The following is a 25,818-nucleotide window of genomic DNA, read 5'->3' on the forward strand; positions in this document are numbered from 1 at the left end:
ATAGACTGTAGAAACTAGACATGCTCACCTGTGGTGCCTGAATTGCATATCCTCTTGCCAGTTGCTACAGTACCTCACCTTTGTGGGAAAATATAATGAATTTTCTGTGCTTCTTTGGACGATACAGTGTTTCAGGTGCCATTCTAAAAGTTTACAGAACTCCCTTGCCATGTTGGTAAATGTTTTTGCTTTCAAGGTGGTAAAGCCCCTGTCAGGTGTCTCCAGGAGATGCCTTTTGACTGCCAGGGCTGTGCTATCTGTAAAAAGAAGCTGGGGAGAATCACAAGATAGTTTTGGGTTTTTTTCAGTGGTGTCACCTTCTGTTGGCTGTGACTTCAGGTTTGTCACAGCTGAAGGAAAGCTTTGCCAAGTCTGTTGCACACAGGCTGGTAATAGAAGTGTTGTTTTACAGAACACTAATCGCTTGTCTATCACAGAATCTTAAGGGTTGGAAAGGACCTCGAAAGATCATATAGTCCAACACCCTGCCAGAGGTCACACAGGAGCTCATCCAGGTGGGCTTTCAATGTCCTCAGAGAAGCAGAGGGTTAATTTGACATCAAGATCGCAGAGTCCTCACGTCAAAATGACATGACACTAGTCGCAGAGATTCGGGAACAACCATTTTTTTCCGCAGAGCTCCTGTTGAATTTCAGCTTACACGTGTATTGTTGATTCAGATGTTGGTTTTGTGACTGACACGATATTTCCTACTTTACGAAACCATTTAACGCACCCTTGGGCACAACACTCTTATCCTCCCAACGAGAGGTGACACCTTTGTAGTCATAACTCTCCTGATGCAAGACAGCGAGAGCAGCGTGACAGTAAAGAACGCTGGAAAACACAAAAAGTGAGCGTTTGTGTCTGTAGGCAGACGCCGCTGTTTCCGCAGAAACAGCGTTAGTATCCCAAAACGGCTCCGTGGCCTTCAAGCGCCAGCCACCTCACCCTAGCGCTCAGCCCCGGCCCGGCGCGGGGCCCCGCTGCACGCTGCCGGCCGCAACGCGCGTGCGCCTGCCGGCCCGCGCCTCCTCGCGATACTGTGTCGCCCCGCCCCGCCCCGGACCGGACGTAAGCGAAAGCGCGTGCGTGCCGGGCGCGACCGCTAACGGGATGTCAGCCACGTGCGCCGTGTCCCATAAAGCGCAGCCGCCGCTACCGTCGCCCACCCCGGGTGAGCGGGATCCGCCGGCAAAAGCGATGCGCAGAGGGCTGAGGCGGGCTCACGAAGAGGAGCGGGAACAGCTGCCATGGCCGGGAGAGAGTGCAGGTGCTGGAGGCAGCGAGCCCGAGGGGCACCAGGCGGCCTCGCCGAGCGAGGACCGGCGGCGGCGGCGGCAGCCACCGCAGGATCCGAAGGCGCTGTCGGCGGCAGCCAGGGTGGAGGAGGAGGTGGAGGAGGAGCGGCTGGAGCGGGAGCATTTCCGGAGGATTATCAACGCCTTCCGATACTACGGGTAACCGACCTGTCGCCTGGCGTGTGGGGCCTTTGGGGCCCGCCTCCTCCCGCCGCCGCCAGCCCTCGCTTACCTGACCGTGCAGGGCCTGGGAGCTCCCGCCTTAGCGGGCTGCTCCCCGGGAGCCCGGCTCCCGGACCCCTTCCCTCTTCGGCACGCGTCATGGGGCCGCCCTCCCCGGCTTGTGCTCCCCGGCGACTGCCTGGCCCGTGGCGGGGCGCGGAACCTCGCCTTAGGAAAGGACCTCTGCTCGCCTTTAGTTTCAGATTACCCCCAGAGTCGCCGTCATGTTCTTAACAGAACATGAAAAAAACCAGACCCAAACCACCTCAAGGGGCAGTGCACCAGAGCAGATATGGAAGGTAGTCCTTGATAAGATAAAAGGCCTTGAGGTGCTGCAGAACACTTAGTAGTAGCTCATGCTGGCAAAGAGCTGCAAGCAGAATTGCGGTTATTGGGGAAACTTTTGAACGACTTGCTAGTTTATGCAAGAGATAAGCCCCGTTAGTAGGGCTAGTGAATTCTGATTTTTCATAAATAGTTTTCTAAACATTTGTTCATTCAGAAAAGGGCCTGATTCCCCCAGGAATGAGATAAAGTGTATGGGAGAATGACTTTATGTTTGAATCCATTGAATGAAGGAGGTAGAAAAGACACTTGAGTGGTGGGGAGAGTAGCTGAAAAAGTCCAGTCTGCCATATTTGGTAAGTTGTTTTCTGTTACTGTAGGTTTGGGAAGCAGATTTGGGAGGTGGCTACACTTTAGTATTTCAGTTGACAAAATGGCAACATGCGGACTATATGTCAGACTTTTTTGTCAGTGTTATACAAGTATAATTTTTATGTGATGGTGGGGTTCTTAGAAGAAGTGAGTTACCTTCTGTTTATTGTTTTTACATCATGGGATTGTTTTGTTTTGTTTTCCAGAACTAGTATTTGAGTGGGAGGTTTATCTAGATGATGCTTTGATGTCTGTTCCAAAACTAGTTCTCTAATTCAGTTTGGCCATACCAAAGGCTTTATATTAGTTTTTACCATGGCATAGCAGACAGTGATGTATTCTTGAGCCTTATAAACTGAATGTCTTAACCTCATGTGCAACTGTGACTCTGTGTTGTGTTTAGGTACTTCTAATCACGTAACAGAAGAATATGACTTGAATTTTCAGAAGCTATATTAAATTACCTCTGCCTCAAGGAAACAACTAAATTAAGTGAAATTACATGTCTTATTAGTTAATAATTTAGTTGGAAGCTTCCGTATGAGTGAGACAACAACACGCTTTCAGATGAGTCCCTATTAAAGTTCTTGTCTTCTGGAGACATACGATCTTATCTTATTATTTGTGTATATTTTGTATGATTGTAGTGAATTATTCTGTTAGAAGGTTCTAATTCAACGTGAAAGAGCAGAGTATTGTAGTTCAAAGAGTTTTTCTGACAAAATTTTCAAGAAGGTAAGTGGAGCTGGTGTGCTTCATATAGACGATCAGTGTATTTTTCTTATTGTTTCTTCACTGCTTTTGTTGTTAAACATCATCTGAAACCAGTCTTGGCTATTGCAGTGAATACACCCTTCTCAGTAGTGCATATGCATTATGGAATATAGTAACTGGGTGAATTTCCAGACTGAGATTGCAACAAAAATTGCAGCAATTACATCTCTCTCTAATGGCTACTTTTCAACTCTGCAACTGTATGCTGACACAAGAGTTTGAGACACTGCAGTATGTCTTGAGCTGATAAAATGATTCACTGCTGCCAAAAGAGCAGTATCCCTTGTCCTGGCTTTGTGATCTGTCTTTCCAGTCATATGACTATACTTAACTAACTGGATTGCTAAACTGAGAAAAATAAAATCTAGTTGAATCTATACAGATCTTTTCAGGGTCAGCCTGCATTGTGGCAGGCCTGGTGAGTGCTCAGACAAGGTGGAGAAGATAACTGCTCTGGGTGAGGATAAGAAATTAGACAGGAAAAAAAAACAGACCTCTTTCTCTTTGCTGTAGATTCACCATACTCATGGAATTTTTATTTTGTGGAAGTAGAAGAGTTATTTTTAGCTTGGATCAGTTACATGATCAAATTAGTGGTACTCAAGTAGAATATACTGTTAAAAGAAGGTAGTTTAGTATGCTAGTGTGGCTGACAGAACTCTGGTATAGTTCAGCTGTGACTTCTGCAATTCTTTCAGAAGCAATTGATATTGAGGTTCCCTGTTCCCATTCTGCATCTTGTTTTTCTGTAGCCAAAGTTCACCACATCATGCAGCTGTTCATTCAATTTAATTTAGATTTGTGGAACAATCTGTTTGGTCTTGATGTGTTTAGGAACTGGTTGTTCATTAAATTTTGTAGATCCATGTTTTAAGTTAGTGATCAGTTGGGCTGTAAATGAGTAGCTGATTATGAAACTGTGAGAGGAAAACAAAGGTCCTTTTAAGCTGAAACATGTTAAGAGGAGCAGTAAGGCACAATGAGAGCTTAAAGGAAACATTTTGCAAACAAAAAAGTATCTTGAAAGCTTGTTCAATTCTAAGAATTGAAATAGTCTGATCACTTTCTGTGTCTAAAGAAATTAATAACTGTAGTTAAGGTGGTTTAGAGTGAATTATTTATATTCAGTATGTGTGTTGCTTCTAAATGTCTAAAGACATTAAATTTTTGCTTTTTAGAACAAACATGCATGAACGAGTGAACAGAACAGAGAGGCAGTTTAAATCTCTCCCACCTAACCAACAGAGTCTTCTTCCTCAATTCCTTCCTCACCTTGACAAGATTCGGAAGTGCATTGATCATAATCAAGAGATACTACAGACCATTGTGAATGACTGCATTCATATGTTTGAAAATAAAGAATATGGAGAAGATGTATGTTAAAATGGACTTTTTCATACTTCAGAATTAAATTCTGTGTGCTTTGTGGTTTTCTGCTTTTATTTTTCACACCTTTAGGCATCCTTTCTGTTGCCACCTTTATTTTCTTTTTTCTTACTTCATATTTTTTTACATTTTCTTGCTCTTATCTTTCATATCTCCTAGAGCTGATATTTAATAAATCCATTTGTCATTAGTCCTTTTCAGTTGCACTTATGAGAACTACTTGGAAATCTGGAAAATGGCAGTAATGACTTACTGCAAAAAAGCAGTCTTTTTTTTTAAGACTCTAGAACACTCCAAAACTCTAACTCTGCTCTGGTTACATTTTGAAGTTATTTTTTCATTTAAATATGTGGAACATAAATGGCATGCTTACTGTAAGTTACTATATGTTGAAGCATTCTAAATCAGTTACAATTTCAGATAGACCAAGTATTTTTAATGTTCTTGTCTGTAAAAACTTTTTCACGATGTACTTCTTTTTCAGCATGACATCTCTATTAAAAAAAAAAAAATGCACTCAGATTTAACAGGGGAAAAAAGAGAGAAACTGAAGACCTGGTCTTTTCCTGAATAAGGACTACCAGTTGTGATCTGCTGTGCCATACTACACATGTTTTTTCTGTGCTGAACCTAATCTCTTGGGTGCTGAACTGAGACTGGACAACTAAATTTGTTTAGAATTCTAGGTTGAATTTGAGCAATAGTCTCAGGAGTGAAAGGGGAGTTCTTTGTCAGCTAAAAGTCCCAGTAGCCACTATAGCATGGCTTTTGTCTGTTTATATAACTTGCCTTTTTTTTTCTTTTACCCCTGAGACTAAAGATACTCAGTACGTTTTCCACTAACTTTTTTCTCTCCCTCTCACTTTAATCAGGGAAGAGGGAAGATTACGCCAGCTTCCACATTTGACATGGATAAATTAAAATCCACTTTGAAACAATTTGTGAGAGACTGGAGTGAAGAGGGAAAGCCTGAGAGAGATTCCTGCTACCAGCCAATCATTAGTGAAATTGTAAAGAACTTTCCCAAAGAAAAATGGTAATAGTCTTTTAAGACTTATTTTTATGTGGGCATACACCGTTGCATGAATCTAACAGTCTGTATAGAATAGTGAACACCTTGGATTAAAAAATTTAGATTTTTTTTTTTTTCCAAGAAAGTGGTTTTTTTTCTAATACACGGGGTAGGAAAAGAGCATAATCATAAAAGTCACAAAGGAATACCAGGTAAACGAGAAAAAAAAATTTCTTTTTCATTCTGGAGGTTGATGTAACGGGACAGTTGTTAACTTTTCAAGTAATAGACTTCAGGAGATTGTGAAGTTAACTCCATTGTGCTTGGTGAGGTAAAATTTGCAGATGCCCAGATTCTCAAGAGTGTGTATGCTCCTGATGAAGGAACCTTGTGACAGCAGCAGTTATGAGTATTGCCCTTCATGGTGGAAGAAGAGAAGACTGTTAACCTCTAGTGCGGTTTTACTGAAGTAAGAGTTTACCCTGCAAATACTTAATTCTAACCTTGCTTTCAGAAAGGTTTTACAAGGTCTTAAGCTTTTGCTGCATGTGGGAGGGTAGTTTTAACTGCACTGTCTTATTAACACCTCCAAAGTAGACATCAGTGCAGTATTTTTTGAGTAACTGTAAGTATGCTGGTAGAATCTCAGGAGATACAGTTTTTAATGGCTCTACCATTTGGTCATCCCAATCATCTTATGATGGGATGTACGTCTCAATTGAAACTTGTAACAGGTAAATTTTTGAATTTTGTACTCATAAATGTCGGAACTTAAGTTTGATACAGCTTGGTGTTACTGTGGGTTTCCTTTCTCAGTAATTGCTGATAATGCACTTGTATCAGTTTGAAAATATCTTTCATTAGTAAAGAATGTTAGAAGTGGCAGAACATAGAATGGACATGATTGCTTGGTTTCTTTTTTGTCTTAGGCTAATTTATCTCGAGGTGGATACACTACTAAAAATATTTTATCTGAAAGTGAGCTTTTTGCAGTCTTTTTAATACTAATAGTGTCCTGAGTAAGGTAAAAGTGAATTAAATACTGTGGACTACTGGATGTACCTCAGATGTGCAGATCTGTAGGAAGAGTTGTCGCTTGTTTCGAGAGTCATTGTTCTGTTTTCGTGGTAGCAGTTCACCTTTGTCTCTATGCTAGCTGTTGAAGCATTTTGGTTATGGGAGAGAACCTCAACTCTTAAAAGTAACTGAGGCTGGAAAGTATTGGCTTTTATGTATATCATCAGTGAACTCCATTTCAAAACTTCCAGCTAGTATTGGGACACATGTGGAACCAGATTGAGTAAATCTGAGGTTAGTAGCATTGTGCTTCTTAACCATGTATGCTGTTTGTTGCTATCAAACACAACTAATGTAGTGGTGCTTCTGTCTCTCTTGTGATAGCTCTGAAATACCAGTTGGGTTTTTGGCTCTACAGAAATCGTGAAACATCACTGTATAAATCAAACACCTCTACTACAGATTTGAGTTTGTCAAGTGAAACATCTTTCTATTTATAAAATGTATATTACTTAAATAGCTATTTAAAAGTTCATGATAGAGCTGTTCTACCACTTACATAAAACGTTGTACACATACTTACTGTTGCCAGCTTGCTCTTTTTCCTAGTGACCACCAGCTCTCGTGCTTAGGTGTACTTAACCTTTTTAAGTGAGAAGCAGAGTTGTTAGAAGGTCTTGTTCTCTTAACTGGCAGTGACACCTCACTTGATTATGAGAAGGAGCTTCCCCTTGGCAGTATCATAGCTGATCAGTCTGGTTCCTTTTTCACAGGTTTGGAGAAGAGCAGTTGTTTTGATTTGAAGGGATGGAGGGGGACTGAACCAACCTTAGTGAAGTTATTGTGGCTCTTACTGTGCAAAGTCTCTTTTCTCCAGAGAGGACTGGCTGTGGACTTTAACACAGGAGAACAGCCTGTAGATGGAATCTCAGAGTGCAGCTTTGTATTCCTTTAGGTTCCCTTTTGTAGCATAGAGTGCTCAAGTCTCCTCTGAGATAATGAAGTGAAAGTGCTAGAGAAAGCATATTGTTGGCATAAGGTGATGAAAACAGCTATTGGTAGATAGATTTCATTCTGTTGGTATGTAAAAGAGCAAGCAGGAAAGGTAAGTGCTTTATGTGATTGCTCTTCCGAGAAGCAGAAGACATACAAGCAGTGGCTGAGGCAGCTGTAAATTAGAACAGTCTTGTGAGTAGGTGCTACTGTTATCTTGTGTTTCAGTCCAGTCTTCTGACAAGACTGTCATCTGTAAAATAAAAAGACAAAAGCTGTTTCTGCCTCCCATTCCACCTCAGAAATAATTCCTTTTTTTCTGCTTTGCATCTTAACATGCAATCTGTTAGTAGGATCAATAAAGAAGTTTTAAGCGAAGTCCCATGAGAAGCTGTTTCTGAAGAACAGGCTTTCTGCATCCATTAATGTTGTTTGTTTCAGTTCTCAGGGTCTCTATAACAATTCTTTTTGATGAAGCCATTTAAGTTTCTTGAATTTCCGGGGTCTGAGTGAACTGCAATCCCTGCTTTTCTGAGGGAGAAAGTAGTTAAATCTTTTTATTTAATGATGGAATATTTGTTACAGCATTTCTATGGGGAAACATGTTGAAAATCTAAATAAGCATGTGAGGTTTTTTTCCTAATTCCCTTTGTCTTTTTGCCATCTTCATTTTCCTTTCACTTCTACTGTTACTTTTCCTACTTAAATGAAAGGATGTAAAGATCGTCACCTTCTTGTCCTAAAGGAAACAAAGAAATAATTAGCCTTTTAGGTAATTATCATTCCATGTCCAAGAATGGTATTTTCTCCAAAATTTTCTTTTATTTATTAACTTTGTATCTGGAAGCACCTGTAACTTGAAATGTCAATTTATCATGCTGCCCGGCATTTGATTGAATTTTCCAAGATGCTGACAGGACAGCCCAACATAAATCACCGGTACTTACTTTCCTTTTTATTTGAAATACATAGTTTATTAGTGCTTGAGCTTGGCTATAGTTCTTGCATGGATTATGTCATTTATAGTGATGATAAAACTTCTGCTTTATACTAATTTTATTTATATAACTGCATCTGTTTTTGCAGAGTTTTTAATCTCATAAAAAATTGTACTTCACCTAAACTTTACTTTAAAAATTAGTTTTAAGAGCAAACTATCTTCAGTGTTGCTGCAGTCTGGTGAAGACTTAGCAAGTCTTTACACAGAAATATATAAACCTCATCTTCTAAGTTTGGTGCAGAATTTCTCTTCAAATGATTGTGCTTTTTAGCTACCTTCATTGTTTATTGGAAAAAAAATCCCTGAAAATATTTTGACAATGAATTAATGAAAAATACTGTACTGAGAATTGGGTCTATTTACTGACTAGGTTTACAAACACTGCAGAGGTAAGACATCAGAAAATTAGTCCCACAGTGTGATTCTGTATTGATATTTCCACTGATCTAATTATGAGCTGTGTATTTCTGAGGATGTTATCATTAGACAACATAGAATTGTAGTGTTTAGTTAATGAAAATGAGGTTTATGTTGGATCACACAGTAATTTTTCTTTGGCTGAACTTCAGTTTGCACCTTAATCATCAACATTTTGTTGTTAAAGCACAACAGGCATAAATTAAGGAGCCTTTATTTTTATCCAGTATAATTTTTTCCTTTAAAAAAGGGCACCAGGTTAAAATCTCCATTAATAGCTTTAAACTTTTAAAAGCTGAAAACATCACAATGCAAACTGCAGTACAATAAGGACATGTCAGATTTGAGTTGTTCTTCATATGCCTCCACTATCATTTTAGGAGACTACTGCAGTTTCAATGGTTGAGCCAAACAGTACCATGCAGCCCTTTTTCCTCTTCAGCCAGCCTGCTCTCCTCACCTGCCAGGTTGATAGGGCAGTATTTCTTCCCTATTGCTAACTGTTTTTTAATGGATACTTGTTGGGATACCCATTCATATTCCTAGCCAATGATGGATATATGTCATAGAAATCCTCCTACTACTGGATCATTTAATAGTAGTTTCACCATGGATAACCTTGTGTTATTACCAGTTATTACAGTTTTTTATTTTTCTGAATTCTTTGCTACTGCTGCAATTAGATATCTGCCAAAAAAACCCCAGGTTTTTCTAGCCTCCTAAATTACCTTGTGACTCTAGTAATTAAAAAAGCAGTTTCTGTGCAATTAAAACTTTTTTTACTGTCCTAATGATTAAAAATTAACATTATACAGCACATAGGAATACTCCCAGCATCGCTGGTTTCATACCTTAATTCTCTTTTAAAATCATCAACAACTTGTCACTACCAAATAATTTCAAGTCTTGGAAAGCAAAAGGTGATTTTTTGATAGCAGGGCACTATGAACAGTCATTATGCAGTACATTTGTCACATACCTAATTTCTCTGATTGTAGATTCTAAAAAAACCTTCTTGAACCATTTTGGAAGGCTGATGTCAATGTTAGTGGGCTCTGAGTAGATTATATTGTGTTGCATGAACAGAACAGCTGTGCTGTGTGTGCCAAAATTGAGTAGGTCGACAGCACCAGATCATGGCAACTGATAGGAAAAGTATAGACAGAAAACAAATTACTAACAAGTTTCCAGACTTACACCTTAATAAAGGTACCCAAAAAAGTGCAGTGAAAATCAGCTGTTTCCTAAGAGAATTGAGAAAATTAGTTCAGAGATCGGAAAGCTTTATGTGAATCAAGAGATACAAGACAATTACCAGCAATTTAAAATCATCTCACTTGACTATTAGAGGCGTTATGAGGCATTATCTTGTTTTAGGATATATAAGAGCTCAGATTCTGAAATATGATTACACCAACGTAGCTATCGGTTACTAGGTTGTTTTAAGGAAATGTCTTTTCTAGTCAATGTATGATAATCTTGGAAGTGACTTGAGGCTTCTCATTGTAGAAACACCCACATGAAGGTATCAAAAAATCTATGTAGAGCTTGTCTAAATATTTAATGAATAAAGTTAAATGGTAAGAAAATGAAGAAATAGGTTAGAAATACATTTGGAGTAACACTGTACCACTATGAATAGTAAAAGCTGAAAGACAAATCAGGAATGAGAAGAACTATGATATTCCATTTGGAAATCTTGACTAAGTAGATCATTAAGCCACAAAACAAAAGGCATTGTTAAAACTACTCTATTAATGTGGCCTTCAGAAAAGAATAATGCTTTCTTTTTGGTTAGGGTAATAGTCTTCAGGAATGTACTGCTTTTTAGAATTTACATAACTCGTTCATACTCATACAGCATGCCAACTCATTTGAACCCTTTCGGCATCCTGAATGTGTTTGTATTCAAAGAATTTGCATTTTGCTTTCTTTCATATGTTTGGAAGTGCTGATTTTGGCTTCATTTATTTACATATAAATTTATATAAATATATATATGTTTTGTCTCTGAAGGTGACGTGAGAAAGAGGTGGTAGTCTGACACATTGGGTTTTTGTTATATGAAATTATGAAGTCTTGTGGAAACTGAAAACATACTTTGAAGATTAGATACCTGTTCAGTTTGTTCTGGGACTGTTTTTGTTCTGGGAGCGAATGTTTGATTGATTGCATTGTGATGGAACTATAATGAAACTGAATATGTATTTATTGCCTTTTCACCCTGAAAGAGGAGAAAACCTTGAGATTCTTAGTTCTTCTGTTTATTAGTAGCTGAACTTAGAAAATAGGAGAGGTTTTTCTAGATATTTCAATAAGCAGATGCTTATGGATATCTTCTGGTTGTCTTCAAATTGATGTCTAAGGGAAGTGAAGGGTTAGAACTGCAGTGTAGTTTGATTTAAGAAATGATATGTCACTTCATGTGCTTCAGAGAAGTTGCTGAACAGCATTTATAAAACCCACAGTTGCTTAGAAGATAACTAAGGTTTTTACAGTCTGAAGTACTCATCAGCTTACAGAAGTTTCACTTTGTGGTCTGATGTCAAAATGCTCATTTATTTTTGGTGCTATGTAACCAAGAAGATTTTTAGATTTACTGTTTATTAGTGAGCCTCATAGCATGATTTATTCTGCTATATGATAATATTCTTTCTTCAATTGACTTAAGCGATTTTTACCTCTAATAAGTTTTCAAGAAAAATGTTTTGTAATTATACTCTGTATTCTGAATAAGATTTGTATGTCTTCTTTAGAGTAATTTCTGTGAATTATTTTTGGCTGTACAAATAACCAATTTTATCAGAACTGGCTCATTTTGCGTTTAAAAAGTAAAGTCATACAGGAAATACATAATATCTTAAGTATATGCGGGGGGAATGTTTGACTCGATCTCTGCAAGTTTTGTTAAGAGGTATCAAATAAAGACTTAACTATTATTTTTGTTCTGTTGCAGGGATTTCTCCAAAGTTAATATCCTGGTACCTGGTGCTGGGCTAGGTAGATTGGCGTGGGAAATAGCTATGCTCGGTTATGCTTGCCAAGGAAATGAATGGAGCCTCTTTATGCTCTTTTCCTCTAACTTTGTACTCAACAGGTACATAGCTTATGTTTTACTTGCTGATTGAAACTTAGGGAGGCAAAATTATAAATGAGAAAAACTTGAATAAATAAAACTGAGAAGAATAGATTAATTCCTAACACAGGACACACATAGCCATGTTTTCGAATGCTTTTAGTGAAAGAAATGGGATAAGTGTGGGAGTGAAGCATTATACCTGAGTAATTAAAATTGAAGCAGGCTTTTAAGCTATAATGCTTAAAGTACCTATATTGTACCACACATTTTCTGTATAATCTTGAGTAGATGTCTAGGTTTATTTCACATCTGATTCTCTAAAATGCATACTTATCTCACTGGTTTCAAATATCGACAAGTTAATATGTGCATGGTACTTGGTGGTGATTTAGTGAAAAACAAAACTTGTTATAAGTGTTGTATTCTGTATTTTAGTCACTGTTTCAACATAAAAAAACAGCCAAACACCAAAGCATGCTGAACTCCCTAAGCAAGTGGCTAAAATAATGTAGTTAATAGTTCTGCAGTTAAGCTCAGGCACTAGATTTGAATGTAGTAAATTTTCCTGTATAGATTTAACTTAGAGTGGCATTTCTGAATTTGGTATTCATCACTTCTACTGGAAATTACTGATTTCATACTGAACTTCCTAGGAGGGAAGGCAGCAAATGCAACTTTTATTTTAAGAAAGAGAATGGGAAGACTACGGGTGGGCAAGTATGAAGGAGGTTGGAGGTGGGTTTTGTGTTTTTGGAGTAGTTGGTACCAAGTCTGGGGAGGCAGAGTTTGCCAATTCATTCTTCAATCTGAAATGGTACACCTTTACTGAAAATGCCTAAATTGTTGGCCTGTATTCTGTATTATCATGGTGGTTTTGGAGCCATGTTTGTAGACTGTCCACAGCAGACAGTGATGATCTTAAATCTGTCATATGTTATTGTTCAAAACTGAGGGGAGAACACTTTATTATGGCTCCTGCATATCTACTTAAAACAATAGGAGTCAACGTAATGAAAATAGGTATTTGCTAGAGGTTTCTTTGTTCTTAATGCATCTGGTGGCAATATGGCATATTCCAATTGAGCTGGTCTAATGCCTTACAGCTACTGAAGGGAGGTCACCTTCTTGTCAGCTGTACAGCCCTGCTGGCTCTTACGCTCTTTGGAATTTTGGGGATTTTTCAAAGCAGCATAAAAGTAATCATTTGCTGTCTTTATGAGTACTGATCAGCTGTTGTAGGGGTTCAAATCTGAAAGTTAGCTTCATCTTTACCTACCTCTGACATGGGTTTTTTTGTCTTCCTTAAATAACGAGCCTTTGGCCTATATGTGGAATTCTCATGAAGATCCATGCTTAGCTTATTATAGTAATCATTCTTAGTATCTAATGCTGATATGATATTTGCTATTTATATACAATACTCAGCAAAGAGGTATATATGCATTACACTTGCTAACAATTTTAGACAACAAAATTGAGTGTTGCTCAGCGGCTATAATCATGATCTTTGCTGTGAAACTTACAAGTTTCAAGTTTCCTTGTTGGCATGGAAGAAAATACTGCTAACCTGACTCTGAATTTCAGTCAAGCATTCCTTTCTGCCAGATCTGTTTTTAGGTTTGGGATGTCTATTAAGAATGTTTTAGGGACTGTAGGGATCTTTCATTTTAGTTTTAAGCAGCTGTTCCCATTTAGCCCTCTGAAATAGACATCTTTGCCTTCCTGGAACTGGAAGAAACAGCAACGTTCAATATAAGCTGAAAATACCAGTGAAGGAAAAGCAGTTAGAAAGGAGGAGTTTGCAAATTATTTTTGTAACTACAGTCTTAGTTTTTGTTTCCAGTTGATAAAAGTATGAAAACTTTATTAACATACCTACAGTTTGGATATACTTTTTCTCTGACATTGGTTTATTTTTAGGTAGACAAAGTACTGTCTTGTGTGTCAAGCCATCTACTACACTGTGCTCCTAGTTGTGCTTCAGTGTCTTAAGTCTTCTGAATGGTGGTATATACTGATTTTTACATATGTCAAATAACTTAATTCTCTCAAATTGTGACCTTTGTATTGTAGATGAAGTCATTTAGAGAGTTGTATATAGAAAGTGTAGCTATGATTACTGTTAAGTTTCTGACACTGGAGTACGTTATTCTGTTGAGGAAGGTATAACTTGAAAATTAGGTGACCCTGGAGTAGTTAAGCCACAATGACTCCTGCAGGTGGTGACAGTCCTTGTGTAGGAGCCTGATTTTCCTTGTATGGGTAAGGTTCTTACTGCTGGTGTGTTTTTTCTGGTGCTTTCTCAAGTTCTGCCATCTGTCACTATATCCAGAGATGATCACTGGTGATGTACGGACCCACTTAATTTCTTAAATGTTTTGTATGTGAAAAGCATAATCTGTTTTCCTGCCCCTGCAAAGCATACCAAAATTTTCAGGCAGTCAAAGGCATGGGAAAATGTTACTTCCCTGTGACCCCTGACAGGAAGGAAAACACCACTAGGGTGGTATCTGTAGAGGACCCGACTTGCTGTTTTCTGCAGATGGAGATTTAGAGCATGGAGTCAGTAGCCTTGGTCCAACAGGCCCTTCAAGTAGCAGTAGTCCCACTTAAAATGTTTGAGAAAGTTCAGTTGAAGTAACATAAAATCACTTTGTACCCAAGTCACAGTAGGGTTAGTTTAAAAAAGCTTTAACTGATACTGTAGAATTCAGGATAATAACTGGCTAGTCTTTCTGGAAATAATCTAATTTTAGATAAATCTTTACGCTTTGTGAAGGCTGCTCAATGTGCCCTATGTGGCTCTTCTAGAACTGTATTTTTGCCTCAATGTTGAACAGTAAATGCTCTACCCTTGTGAAAAACAGTGAAGTGCATCACACTGAAAGATACTAGATTTTTATAACATGTCATATCTATTTTATTGGAAAGATGGAATTTTAAAGGACTGTGTTACTGCTGAAGTATAAGTTACTGAAGCTGGAAAGGGTGGTTTTCAAGCTTGACAAAGGATTGATCTGTAACGTAAAATTGGGAGTTCCTTTTGGAACTGTTGAAAAGTCTATGTTAATACACTTTGTGTTGGGGGAAAAACAACTTGCAAGGAGGTGTGTGTTCTCCTATATCTCTAGGAAAAAAAAAAATCCTTTCTAATCTACTTGTATGTTGTGTTAAATTTACCTTGCTTTGGGGGAGATTTTCATTGTTAAAGAAAAATGTTCTGAGGGTAATACAATTGACAGGGAAAATGCTAGAGAGATGTTAGAATAGTTAACACTATTGGTCTCCAGTGTAAGTGATTTGAGTTTTTGTGTGTGGGTTTTGAATCTTTTTTTCTATTTTGCTTGGTTGGGGGGTTTTGGGGGAGTGGGGGGGAGGATGTGGTAGCATTTGTTTAACCAAGATAGAAATGCCTCTCATGAAAGTAATGACATGCCTTGTTATCGGGGCTTTTTTCCTGCCTTTTCCCTTTAAATGACTGCATATATCAGATTTTTTTAATTCAATAAATATTAAGTATGATATGAAGAAAGTTAAAAAACATTATTTTGGAGACTTTCCTACAGATATTTTCTAGCCACTAGCGAAGAGTGCACTTTTTATAACCTTGTAGGTTGCTTGTGGTTTATGAAGCGTTTGTGTTTTATGGGTCAGATGTCTCATGTTGTCTCTGAAATAAAATGGCTTAATTTTTTAATTTAAAAAATGATTTTGCAGGAAAAGCTGCTTTTTATACTTCAATGCTTTGTCACTTTTTAAAATGAGTTGACTTTAATTGTGTCAATGCAAACTTTGTTTGCAACCTTATTGCTAAAAAAGTTACTAACTGAAAATGACATCTAATGCAAAACTGCTACATTTTGCAAAATGAGATTTATTTATTTACTTATTTTACAAATCTAAAACCATTCTTTCAGTTAGCATCTGAAAACTGCTTTTGTTCAGCTGTGCTTCAGAACTCCAATGAGTAGGATTTTGAAAAGACAGAAAACGCTAGAATGAAATGTTTCTGGTAAAACCCAAGGAACTAATGTTACCCTGTTTTTTTTAATAAATAAAAATATGATCCACAAAGACTTATCTTTTCTGAATATACTATATCATAAACTTCGTTAATCTTACAAAAGAATCTTGTGCAATTTCTTTTCCATGGAGAAATAAGTTGAGAAAAGTGGGAAACTAAGTAACTGCCTGTAACTTAAAAATTTTCCTAGTGATAATTTGTGTCAAGTTGCCTTTTGTTCTGTTGATAAATTTATAGGCAGCCTGAAGTGTTACGAACTAGGTGAAAGTCCTTAAAAAAAGTATGGCTTTTGCAAAAACTTTATCAACACAATAATGGATGTTGGTGAAAGACTCCTACACTTCTAGATAATAGAAAAGCAATCTTTCAAGGTCCCTTCCAATCCTTAACATTCTGTGACTCTCTGAATTGGGTGAAGCTAAATTATGCTCATTTCTATATTTTGCAGATGCTCTCAAATTAATTCATGTAAGCTTTATCCCTGGATTCATCAGTTTAGCAATAACAGAAGGTCTGCTGATCAGATACGTCCAATTTACTTTCCTGATGTTGATCCTCACAGTCTTCCCTCTGGTTCAAACTTCTCTATGACAGCAGGGGATTTTCAAGAAATTTATTCGGAGTGCAGTGAGTAAACACAGCGTTTGTTACAGGACAGTTAATGATTACAAATTAAAGGGAAATGTATCTACAAGCATTAAGCAAAAAGTACTAACTGTAAGATTTTCTTATTCCAAATTATCATTTGTGATACTACAAAGGGAATGATGTAGCTAGGCACTTCTAGAAAAAAAAAAAAGACTTTCTGTAGATCCATTTATTAATGTAAAAGCAAAGCAAACTGTTTCAGTAGTAATAAATAACAAATGAAAAAATATATACTTACCATCAATAGTATTACAGACCCAAGTTATAAGTATGATAATTAACAAAGATGGAGACTTCTCTGGACTTCTCTGGGTACAAATAATCTTATTTTCTTCTTATGATACCAGGTTAGTTGTGCTGTCCTCATTACAATTGGGAAGTAATGTTTTATGACTAGCCTAATGTTGAATTAGGCTGAACAAGAAGACCTACTCTGCCAACTACATATTTAGAATTTGATCAAGGGTAGCGCTTGAGGGGTTTTTTTAATGTAGTCAAATATTCTAATATATACCTATTTAGAAGTCACTATTTTTAACTTGTGTGGTATTGGATTACCACCTCAGATGTGTATTTTCCACTCCAACCTTTCTGTTCCTATATCCATTTTTCACCAGGATTATATATGCCTATTGATTTATCTTCTATTGTGCAGGTAGACTTCCAAATATTTTCTTGCAGGAGCTTTCCTTATAGTTGCTTAATTTTCTGAAGGTTCTATTACATTAGAACATCTGATACTGGTTTTTAATTTTTAATTACAGAACTTAAAATGTTAGCAATTTCAAGGATACATTTTCAGAAAAAACAGGGATATACAACCTTTAAAAGGTAGACTTTGAAAGATCCTGCTTGTTAAATTAATTAGTAAAAACCAACTGGAGAAATACTCAGATACTGAATAAAATGTTTCAAAGCTATATGATTTGTGAAGTCACACTTTAGTGTACAGGCTTGTGCTGTTCTAGATATTAACTGGAGAGGCCCAAAATTACTGAGTATTTTTGAAGTTGTATTTTTAGTAGTTGTGGGCATGAAGTTTATAGGATGAGTGAGCAATAGCAGACTTGGGCCATCATTTATATAAAATTTTATGCTATGAAGATTTACAGTATATAGTAAATATTATATAATTTATGTAATGTGTGAACAATTTTCTAAAAGGCAGAAATAACAAATATTTCAGAGTGTATATGTGTGTATATACACACATTATAGATCAGATTAACACAAAAATATTTATGTAAACCAAAATATTTTACTTGTAAATAAAAGGTAATGCTGAATCTATAAAAAAAATACTGGGTTTAGGTAATGAACTTTTATACAGATTGCAACATTGAAACTAATCTCTGTATACTTTTCTTTTTATGCAGATACATGGGACTGCATAGCAACTTGCTTTTTCATAGACACAGCACATAATGTTATTGATTACATTGACACTATATGGAAAATACTAAAGCCTGGAGGAATATGGATAAATGTAGGCAAGTGTGACGAGCCTCTTTCTGCTACATTTGATCACATAACATGCATCTAGTACTTGAAAAGAATTGTGAGAATTAATGTTTTTCTGCTGGAAACTTGGTACAGCTAGAAGAATCTAGCTAGAGCATGGAAATTCTCTCTGTGTTCAAAATGTGTTCAGATGTTTGCTAGTTAGAATCAAGTCAACATGATGAGATAATTATAGAATCATAGGTTGGTTGGAATAGACCTTTAAGATCATCAAGTCAAATCACTAACCTCACGGTGCTAAGTCTGTCACTAAACCATATCCCTGACTGCTTCATCTGCGTGTCTTCTGAATATCTCTAGGGACTGTGAATCCACCACCTCCCTGGGCAGCCTGTTCCAATTCTTAATAACCCTCTTGGTGAAAAAGTTCTTCCTAATGTCCAGTCTAAACCTCGCCTGGTACAACTTGAGACCATTTTATCATGTTCTGTTATTCGTTACTGGAGAGATCAACCCCCACCTCACTACAACTCCCTTTCAGGAAGTTGTAGAGAGTGATCATGCGGCCTCACCAGCTCCAAGTACAAGGGGACAATCACTTCCTTGGTCCTGCTGGCCATACAATTTCTGATACAGGCAAGGATGCCATTAGCCTTCTTGGCCACCTGGGCACACTGCTGGCTCATGCTCAACTGGCTGTCGATTAACACCCCCAGGTCCTTTTGTGCCTGACAGCTTTCCAGCCACTATGCCCCAAGCTTGTAGCACTGCTGTGGGTTGTTGTGGCCTAAGTACAGGACCCAGCACTTCACCTTGTTGAACCTCATCCAGTTGGCCTCAGCCCATTGCTCCAGCATATCCAGCTCCCTCTGAAGACCTTTCCTGCCCTCAAGCAAATCAACACGCTTGCTTGGTGTCATCTGTGAATTTACTGAGGGTACACTCAATCTTCTCATCCAGATAATCAGTAAAAATATTAAACAGAACGGGTCCCAGCACTGAGCCTTGGGGAACACCACTAGTGACCAACGCCATTCCTCCACCCTCTGGGCCTAGCCATCCAACCAGTTTTCCACCTAATGCAGAGTAGGTCTATCCAAGCTATGGGCAAACAGCATCCAGGAGAGGATGCTGTGGGAGACTGTGTCAAAGGCCTTGCTGGAGTCCAGGAAAATCACATCGACAGCCTTTCCCTCATCCGTTAAGTGGATCGTATTTTTTGTAGAGATGAGATTGGTCAAACAGGACCTGCCCATCATAAAGCCATATTGGCTTGGCCTGAACCCTTGGTTATTCTGTATGTGTCTCAGAATGGTGCTCAGGAAAATCTGTTCCATAACCTTCCCTGGCACCAAGATCAGGCTGACAGTCTTGTAGTGCCCAGGATCCTCCTTCTGGCTCTTTTTGCTGATGAGTGTCCCATTTGCCATCCTCCACTCTGCTGAGACCTTTCTAGGATCCAGGACTGCTGGTAGATGATGGAGAGTGGCTGGGCAAGCCCTTCTGCCAGCTCCTTCAGCACCTTCAGGTGGATTCCATCTGGCCCCATGGACTTGTGTGTGTCAAGATGGAGCAGCAGGTTACACACCTTTTCTTTCCCCTTCTGTCCCTTGTGTCTATTTTCTGGCTCAGGAGGACAGGTGCCCAGAGAATAGCTGGTTTCAGTATTGAAGACTGAGGCAAAGAAGACATTAAGTAGAGCTGCCTTTTCCTCTTCCTTGCTCACTAGGTATCATGGTTTAGGCCCATCAAGGGACAAAAGAACACAATTAGACCACAGACTTGAGAATTGCCAAAGGGCAGGGAGGGCTTAATTGCTACTTATGGTCCCAGACAAAACAGGCCAGGCTACTCAGCTTAGGGAAGAAAATGGAAAATAATTTAATCCACCACCAACTAAATAATAACCATAAATCCCCAAAATATAACCAAAATAAAACAACACAGAGTGCTACAACAATGAAGAGTCCAACCAGCCCTTTAAGACCACCTTCTTGCCACACCTCCCCTCTTCCCGGGCTCGGAGCCCTGATCCCAGTGTTTTTACCTCCTCCTCTCCTGAACGGCTCAGGGGGGCAGGGAGTTGAGTTTTCAGTCAGTCTATTCCCAATAGCTTCTGCCATTTGTCCCTCCTCAAGGACAGGTGGGCTCCGCACCAGTCCTCCCTGCAAGTCCGTGGGGTAACTCACACGCATGGCAGCCCTGCACGGGCTGCTCCGATGTGCATTTATTCCAAAGGCTGCAGCTCCTCTCTGCCTCTCGTGTGGGGCTGCTCTGCAGCGTGCAGGCTCTCCAGCACGGCCTGGGCCATGGCCGTCTCCCCACACAGTCCCTCGCCCGTCCGGGCTCACTCACATGGAGCTGCTGGTGGCTCTCAGTCCTGCCATGGCCCTCCATTGGTTGCAGGGGTACAGCCTACGTTCTTACCACAGGTTGCAGAGGGGTCTCTGCTCTGGTGCTCTTCCTTCCTCCTCTACCTGTGGGGTCTGCATGATTGCCTCTGTCTTGTACCTCCGCTCAAGCACTTCAAATTCCCATCCTTAAATAGTGATGGCAGAGGTGGGTCTGAACCCAAGAACTGGGGGGAAAGTCTGAGAACTCTTTCTGGGTCTTCACTGCAATCCCATCTCCCTGTTACCAAGGAAAAGCAGTTCCTCACTAAACCATGACACTCGGTTTCTCCATTCATCTATTAAAGGGGAAAGATACCCCTTAGACTTCCTTTTGATGGTAATGTATTTGTAGAACCTTTTCTTATTGTCTTTTAGAGTGGTGGCCAGCATAAGTTGTAGTTGAGCTTTAGCCTTCGTAATTTTCTCCCTACGTGACCTCACCAGAGCCTTGTAGTTCTTCGGGGCTGCCTGACCTTTCTTCCGGAGATCGTAGATTTTCTTCTGAGCTCCATCAGAAGGTCCCTCTTCAACTAGGACTGTCTTCTGCCCTGCCAGCTCATCTTCTTGTACATGGGAACAGCTTGATCCTGCACCTTTAAGATTTCCTTCTTGAAGAATGTCTAGCTTTCCTGGACGACTTTGCCCTTCAAGACTGCCTCACAAGGGACACTGACTACAAACTTCCTAAACAATTCCAGGTCTGCCCTCTGGAAATCTAAGGTGGCAGTTCTGCTGATCCCCCTTCCTTCTCTTAGGGTTGTGGACTCAGTCATTTCACAATTACTATATTCTATGTGACCTGCAACCATCACATCCCCCACCAGACCTTTCTTTGTGAACACCAGATCCAGCAAGCTACCTTCCTTCATCAGCTCTTAACAGCTGCATGAGGCAGTTACCATCCACACACTCTGGGAGCCTTGTGGACTGTCTCCTCCCTGCTGTGTTGTATTCCCAGCAGACATTAGCTGGGTTGAAGTTCCTCATCAGAACAAGAGCCAAGGATCCCGAAAGTAATTTCCAGCTGCCTAAAGAACCTGTCGTCTACCTTCTCATCCTGGCGAGGTAGTCTGTAACAAACTCGTGCCATGACATCCCCTTTTTGTCCTTTCCATTGATTCTTGCTCATAGACAGTCAACCCTATCCTCACCATCATTGACCTCTAAACACTGGGGACACTCCCTAATATAGAGGGCTATGAATCTGCCTCTCCTGCCCTCCCTGTCCCTTCTACAGAGTATGCAGCCATCCAGTGCAGCACTCTAGTCATGGGACTCATCCCACTACATTTCCATAATGGTGACAATGTCACACTTCCCGTGGTGCACAACAGCTGCCAGCTTCTCCTGTTTGTTGTCCCTGCTGCGTGCATTGGTGTACATGCACTTCAGGTGGGTTACTAATCCAGCTACCTTTCAGGGGGAAGAAATCCTAACGTCCTTAGGACTGTTTACAGATGTGCCCATGTTCTCTAGCACAATAACTCTTGTTTTCTTGCTACCACAAAGAGCTCCATTTCCAGCCTCCACTGAGGTGGTAGACCCAAGGGTGTTGGGAGCAGACCATCCCTCAGATGCTTGCGTGCTGCTTTGGCTTATTTCTGTCAAGCCTGGTATTACCCCTTTCCGCCTTTGAATCTAGCTTAAAACCTTTCCAGTGAGCTCCACTAACTCTTGTCTCAGTTGCTTTTTCCTTCTTTATGATAAATATGTCACATCCCTTTGAATTATGCCCAGTTCCCTGTGCTCAAAAAAAACCCCAAAATTTCATCAGTGACACCAGGTATTATTAATCTGTTTCGCCTTCCATATGCTTTCCTCATCCCTGCCCATAACTAAAGGGATAGAGGAGTATATAGAAGTATAGAGAATTAAATCGTCCCAGCAACAGGTTTTGCATTAATCATAGAATGGTAGGGGTTGGAAGGGACCTTTAGAGATCATCTAGTCCAACCCCCCTGCAGAAGCAGGTTCACCTCCACAACCCTTCTTGGCAGCCTGTGCCACTGCTCCCTCACCCTCACAGTGAAGTAGTTTTTTCTCATATTTAAGTGGAACCTTTTGTGTTCCAGCTTCATCCTATTTGTTGCTAGCTGCTATAGAAAAAAGGGATGTCCCAGCCTTCTGACAACCACCCTTTAGATATTTGTAAATGTTAATAAGATCTCCCTTCAGTCTCCTCTTCTTTAGACTAAACAGCCCCAGTTCCCACAGCCTTTCCTCGTATGAAAGATACTTCAAACATTTGTTGAGAAATGTAGTATGTTGTATCCTTTTTTGCTGTGCTTGTAAGAGAATGGAACTTTTTCTGTCTAAATAAATCCTCACGTTTTTTTTAATCTGCTAACCACCCATGTTTCTAAGCAGAGGCTTTGGGAATGAGATGTATGGGAGCCTCTTGTCAAAAGAAAAGAGATTTAAGTACTCCATGATGAAGGAACAGCAGACAAGACTTGGGATTTAAATATTTTGTGTAGTAGAAACTGGTCAGTCATACAGCAAGAGGAGAGCTCCCAAGGACACTTTTCCTTTCTGTTCCATAGAGATGGCAGTGATGCTAGCCTGAAGAAATTTTAAGATAGAAAACAAAATCTGGTAGGAAATGAGACTTCATTGTTGAATAAGCAGCTAAACTAATTTCTTTCCATTTTGCATTGATTCTGAAATTAAAAAGGAGTATGTTCTGTTGTCTGTATTTGAATATCTGAGTTTGGATATAAGCATTCTTTGCACTTTCAATATGTCCTTTTTATTTTTAGAACGTTTTTGTCTCTTTGATAGCCATTTCTATTGTGTCTTTGTACTGTAGGTCCTCTCCTTTACCACTTTGAAAATTTGGGAAATGAACTTTCTATAGAATTAAGCTATGAGGATATAAAAAATGTTATACTGAAATATGGATTCCATATAGAGGTAAGAAGATGCTGCAGTCTGGAATGAGTAGAATTCATATCAGCCACACAAACTGCTTTGAAATAAACCTCTATGTTAAGTAACATAATGTAACATCAATTAAAAGTATTAAAGAAAAAAATAAACATTTATGTTAAATTTAGTTCAACGTAATGACATATAACTTCTAGGAAATTTAAGTGTTTGGGTGTTGCAATATATTTCTTTTCCTCATTTTTAAAAATATATAGATGGCACTTGAAATCTAGTTAATACGCAGCAGTGTCTGTCTTACTGAGACAAACTTCTGTAGTTCTTGTAGAGAAGATGTTTTGAAAACTGATGCTTTTTTTCAGGTGGAGAAAGAATCTGTACTGTCAACTTACACTGTGAATGAACTCTCCATGATGAAGTACTACTACGAATGTGTGTTGTTTGTGGTGAGAAAACCAGAACAGAAGTGATCTGAGTAGGTTTATCAGAAAAAAACGTTGTCTTGAAAACTAGAAATAAGAATAAAATGGACCGAGTGATGTCTGGACATAACCTCAAATCAGTGGTGCCTTCTTATTCCTAATAGGATTTAGATAGTGTCTATTTTCTTAATCTCTTTGTTGCTATCCAGTCATGTACTATGCCATGCATATTTGTAATATACTTGTGAAAATGGAGATGTTCATGTACACTGTCTTTGTGCTTTGGAACACATTAAAATAAAAGCAAAAGTGGTTTTTTGGGAATAAAATTTAATGTTTGCCGTATCTAGACTAATTTTCTGCATATGCTGCCTCATTTTTCATAGATTTATAAAGTTTTTGAAAATATTTTCTGATGTTAGGAATGCATAGGATAGAGGTCCTTATTGTATTAGCCATTTCACACTTAGACAAATGTTTCTAAACATATACTTAAATTACAAAATGTCTAGTAGCTGGAGAGTTATTAAATTGTTCTTAATAGGTAAAGTAGCCATGAGAGCTGTTAGAACATTTTCTGTGGAACTGAAAGGAAGTATAATATTTTGCAAATGTTAATCTTTGACTGTTCCGCTGTTACCAATTTAATCAAAACACAGAACCTGTACGCAATTTCACATACTGAGTGAAAACAGAGCACTGAGTGAAGAAAATGCAACGTGTCAGAGAAGCAGCATGTTAACCTCAATTTTGATTAATCCCTTGGTATTGAAACTGAAGTAGATTATCTACCATCTTAAGATACATTGATTTTGAATCACCTGCTCAAGCCAAAAAGGGTGAAGTAGTATTTTTTGATAAAACATAAGTAACAGAGTCATGTTATGTCTTGAGCTCTTAAAAAAACAGAGAAGTTGGTAACATAGCTGAGTTATCCATGCCATGAGTAGTTAGTACAACATAAAAATCACAGTTTTGGAAGGAGGGGAAAAAAAAGTTAAATGTAAATAGCAAGCGTTGTGACATAATCACCTCTACCTGAGTCAGCATATGCAAGCCAAGTGGTAGACAATTATCTTGTAACTTCAGGCACTTTACCCTTGTCAATAAATTCTTGGTTCCTTATCCTAATTTTGTGGGAGTTGTTTTTTTTCCTGGCAGATGTGGCTTAAGTGAATGTTTCATCTCCAAATTGTGATACAGTACAAGAGAAGTTATGTACATGAGAAAATGTTAATAGTTACTGTGCTGAGAGGAGGTGTATATTAGCCATTTCATTTTCTTAACATATTGGTTACCTTAAGTACTTTTTCCACCATTACTAAAAAAAAAAAAGGCACTTAAAATGGTGGATGGTGGTAGTGCAGTGGATGTGTTTTATCTGGATTTCAGTAAAGCATTTGACACCATCTCCCACAGCACCCTCACAGCAAAACTGAGAAAGTGTGGGCTGGATGATCAGGCAGTGAGGTGAATTGTGAACTGGTTGAAGGGAAGAAGGCAGAGAGTTGTCATCAGTGGGACAGGGTCTAGTTGGAGGCCTGTATCTAGCGCAGTCCCTCAGGTGTCGGTGCTGGGACCAGTACTGTTCAATATATTCATTCATTACCTTGATGAGGGCACTGCCAGCAAGCTTGCTGATGATACTAAGCAGGGGAGTGGCTGACACACCAGAAGGCTGTGCTGCCATTCCACGAGACCTGGACAACCTGGAGAGTTGGACAGGGAGAAATCTAATGACCTTCAACAAGGACAAGTGTAGAGTCTTGCATCTGGGAAAGAATAACCCCGTGTACCAGCACAGGCTGGGGAATGAACTGTTAGAGAGTAATGTAGGGGAAAGGGACCTGGGGGTCTTGGTGGACAGCAGAATGAGCAAGTGCCAGCAACGTGCCCTTGTGGCCAAGAATGCCAATGGCATCCTGGGGTGTAGAAGGCGAGTGGTTAGCAGGTCAAGAGAGATTCTCTTTCCCCTCTACTCTGCCCTCATGAGACCACATCGGGAATAGTGTCCAGTTCTGGGCCACTCGGTTCAAAAAGGACAAGAAGGAGCTGCTGGAGAGAGTTCAGCATAGGGCCACAAAGGTGATAAAAGGAGTAGAGCATCTCCCTCATAATGAAAGGCT

At 39.2% G+C, this 25,818-nt stretch overlaps 1 protein-coding gene across 3 annotated transcripts; it reads left to right on the plus strand.

Moving 5' to 3' along the window:
* The first annotated feature begins 1,106 nt into the window (after positions 1-1,106).
* On the plus strand, positions 1,107-24,823 carry CARNMT1 (carnosine N-methyltransferase 1). Of its 3 annotated transcripts, XM_062017325.1 has the most exons (9): positions 1,411-1,460; positions 2,026-2,164; positions 4,133-4,328; positions 5,213-5,376; positions 11,736-11,876; positions 16,331-16,509; positions 17,907-18,020; positions 23,194-23,297; positions 23,633-24,823. In XM_062017325.1, the coding sequence occupies exons 3-9, from the start codon at positions 4,140-4,142 to the stop codon at positions 23,738-23,740; spliced, it is 999 nt and encodes a 332-aa protein (XP_061873309.1). In that variant the 5' UTR covers positions 1,411-1,460; positions 2,026-2,164; positions 4,133-4,139; the 3' UTR covers positions 23,741-24,823. The 3 variants fall into 3 exon arrangements, 2 of the variants coding, with proteins under 2 accessions (XP_061873308.1, XP_061873309.1); XR_009820802.1 differs by lacking the exon at positions 2,026-2,164 and having other exon boundaries at positions 1,107-1,460; positions 17,907-18,016; positions 23,633-23,722; XM_062017324.1 differs by lacking the exon at positions 2,026-2,164 and having other exon boundaries at positions 1,107-1,460.
* Positions 24,824-25,818: the final 995 nt, after the last annotated feature.

This window comes from Colius striatus, chromosome Z (genome assembly GCF_028858725.1).
Source record: "Colius striatus isolate bColStr4 chromosome Z, bColStr4.1.hap1, whole genome shotgun sequence".
Taxonomy (NCBI): Eukaryota; Metazoa; Chordata; class Aves; order Coliiformes; family Coliidae; genus Colius; species Colius striatus.

Coding starts and splice junctions, on each gene's coding strand:
- CARNMT1 (XM_062017324.1), top strand. CDS start 1,117: ATGTCAGCCACGTGCGCCGTGTCCCATAAAGCGCAGCCGCCGCTACCG. Junction 1,461..4,132: donor AACGCCTTCCGATACTACGG/GTAACCGACCTG, acceptor TTTGCTTTTTAG/AACAAACATGCATGAACGAG. Junction 18,021..23,193: donor AGGAATATGGATAAATGTAG/GCAAGTGTGACG, acceptor TTTGTACTGTAG/GTCCTCTCCTTTACCACTTT.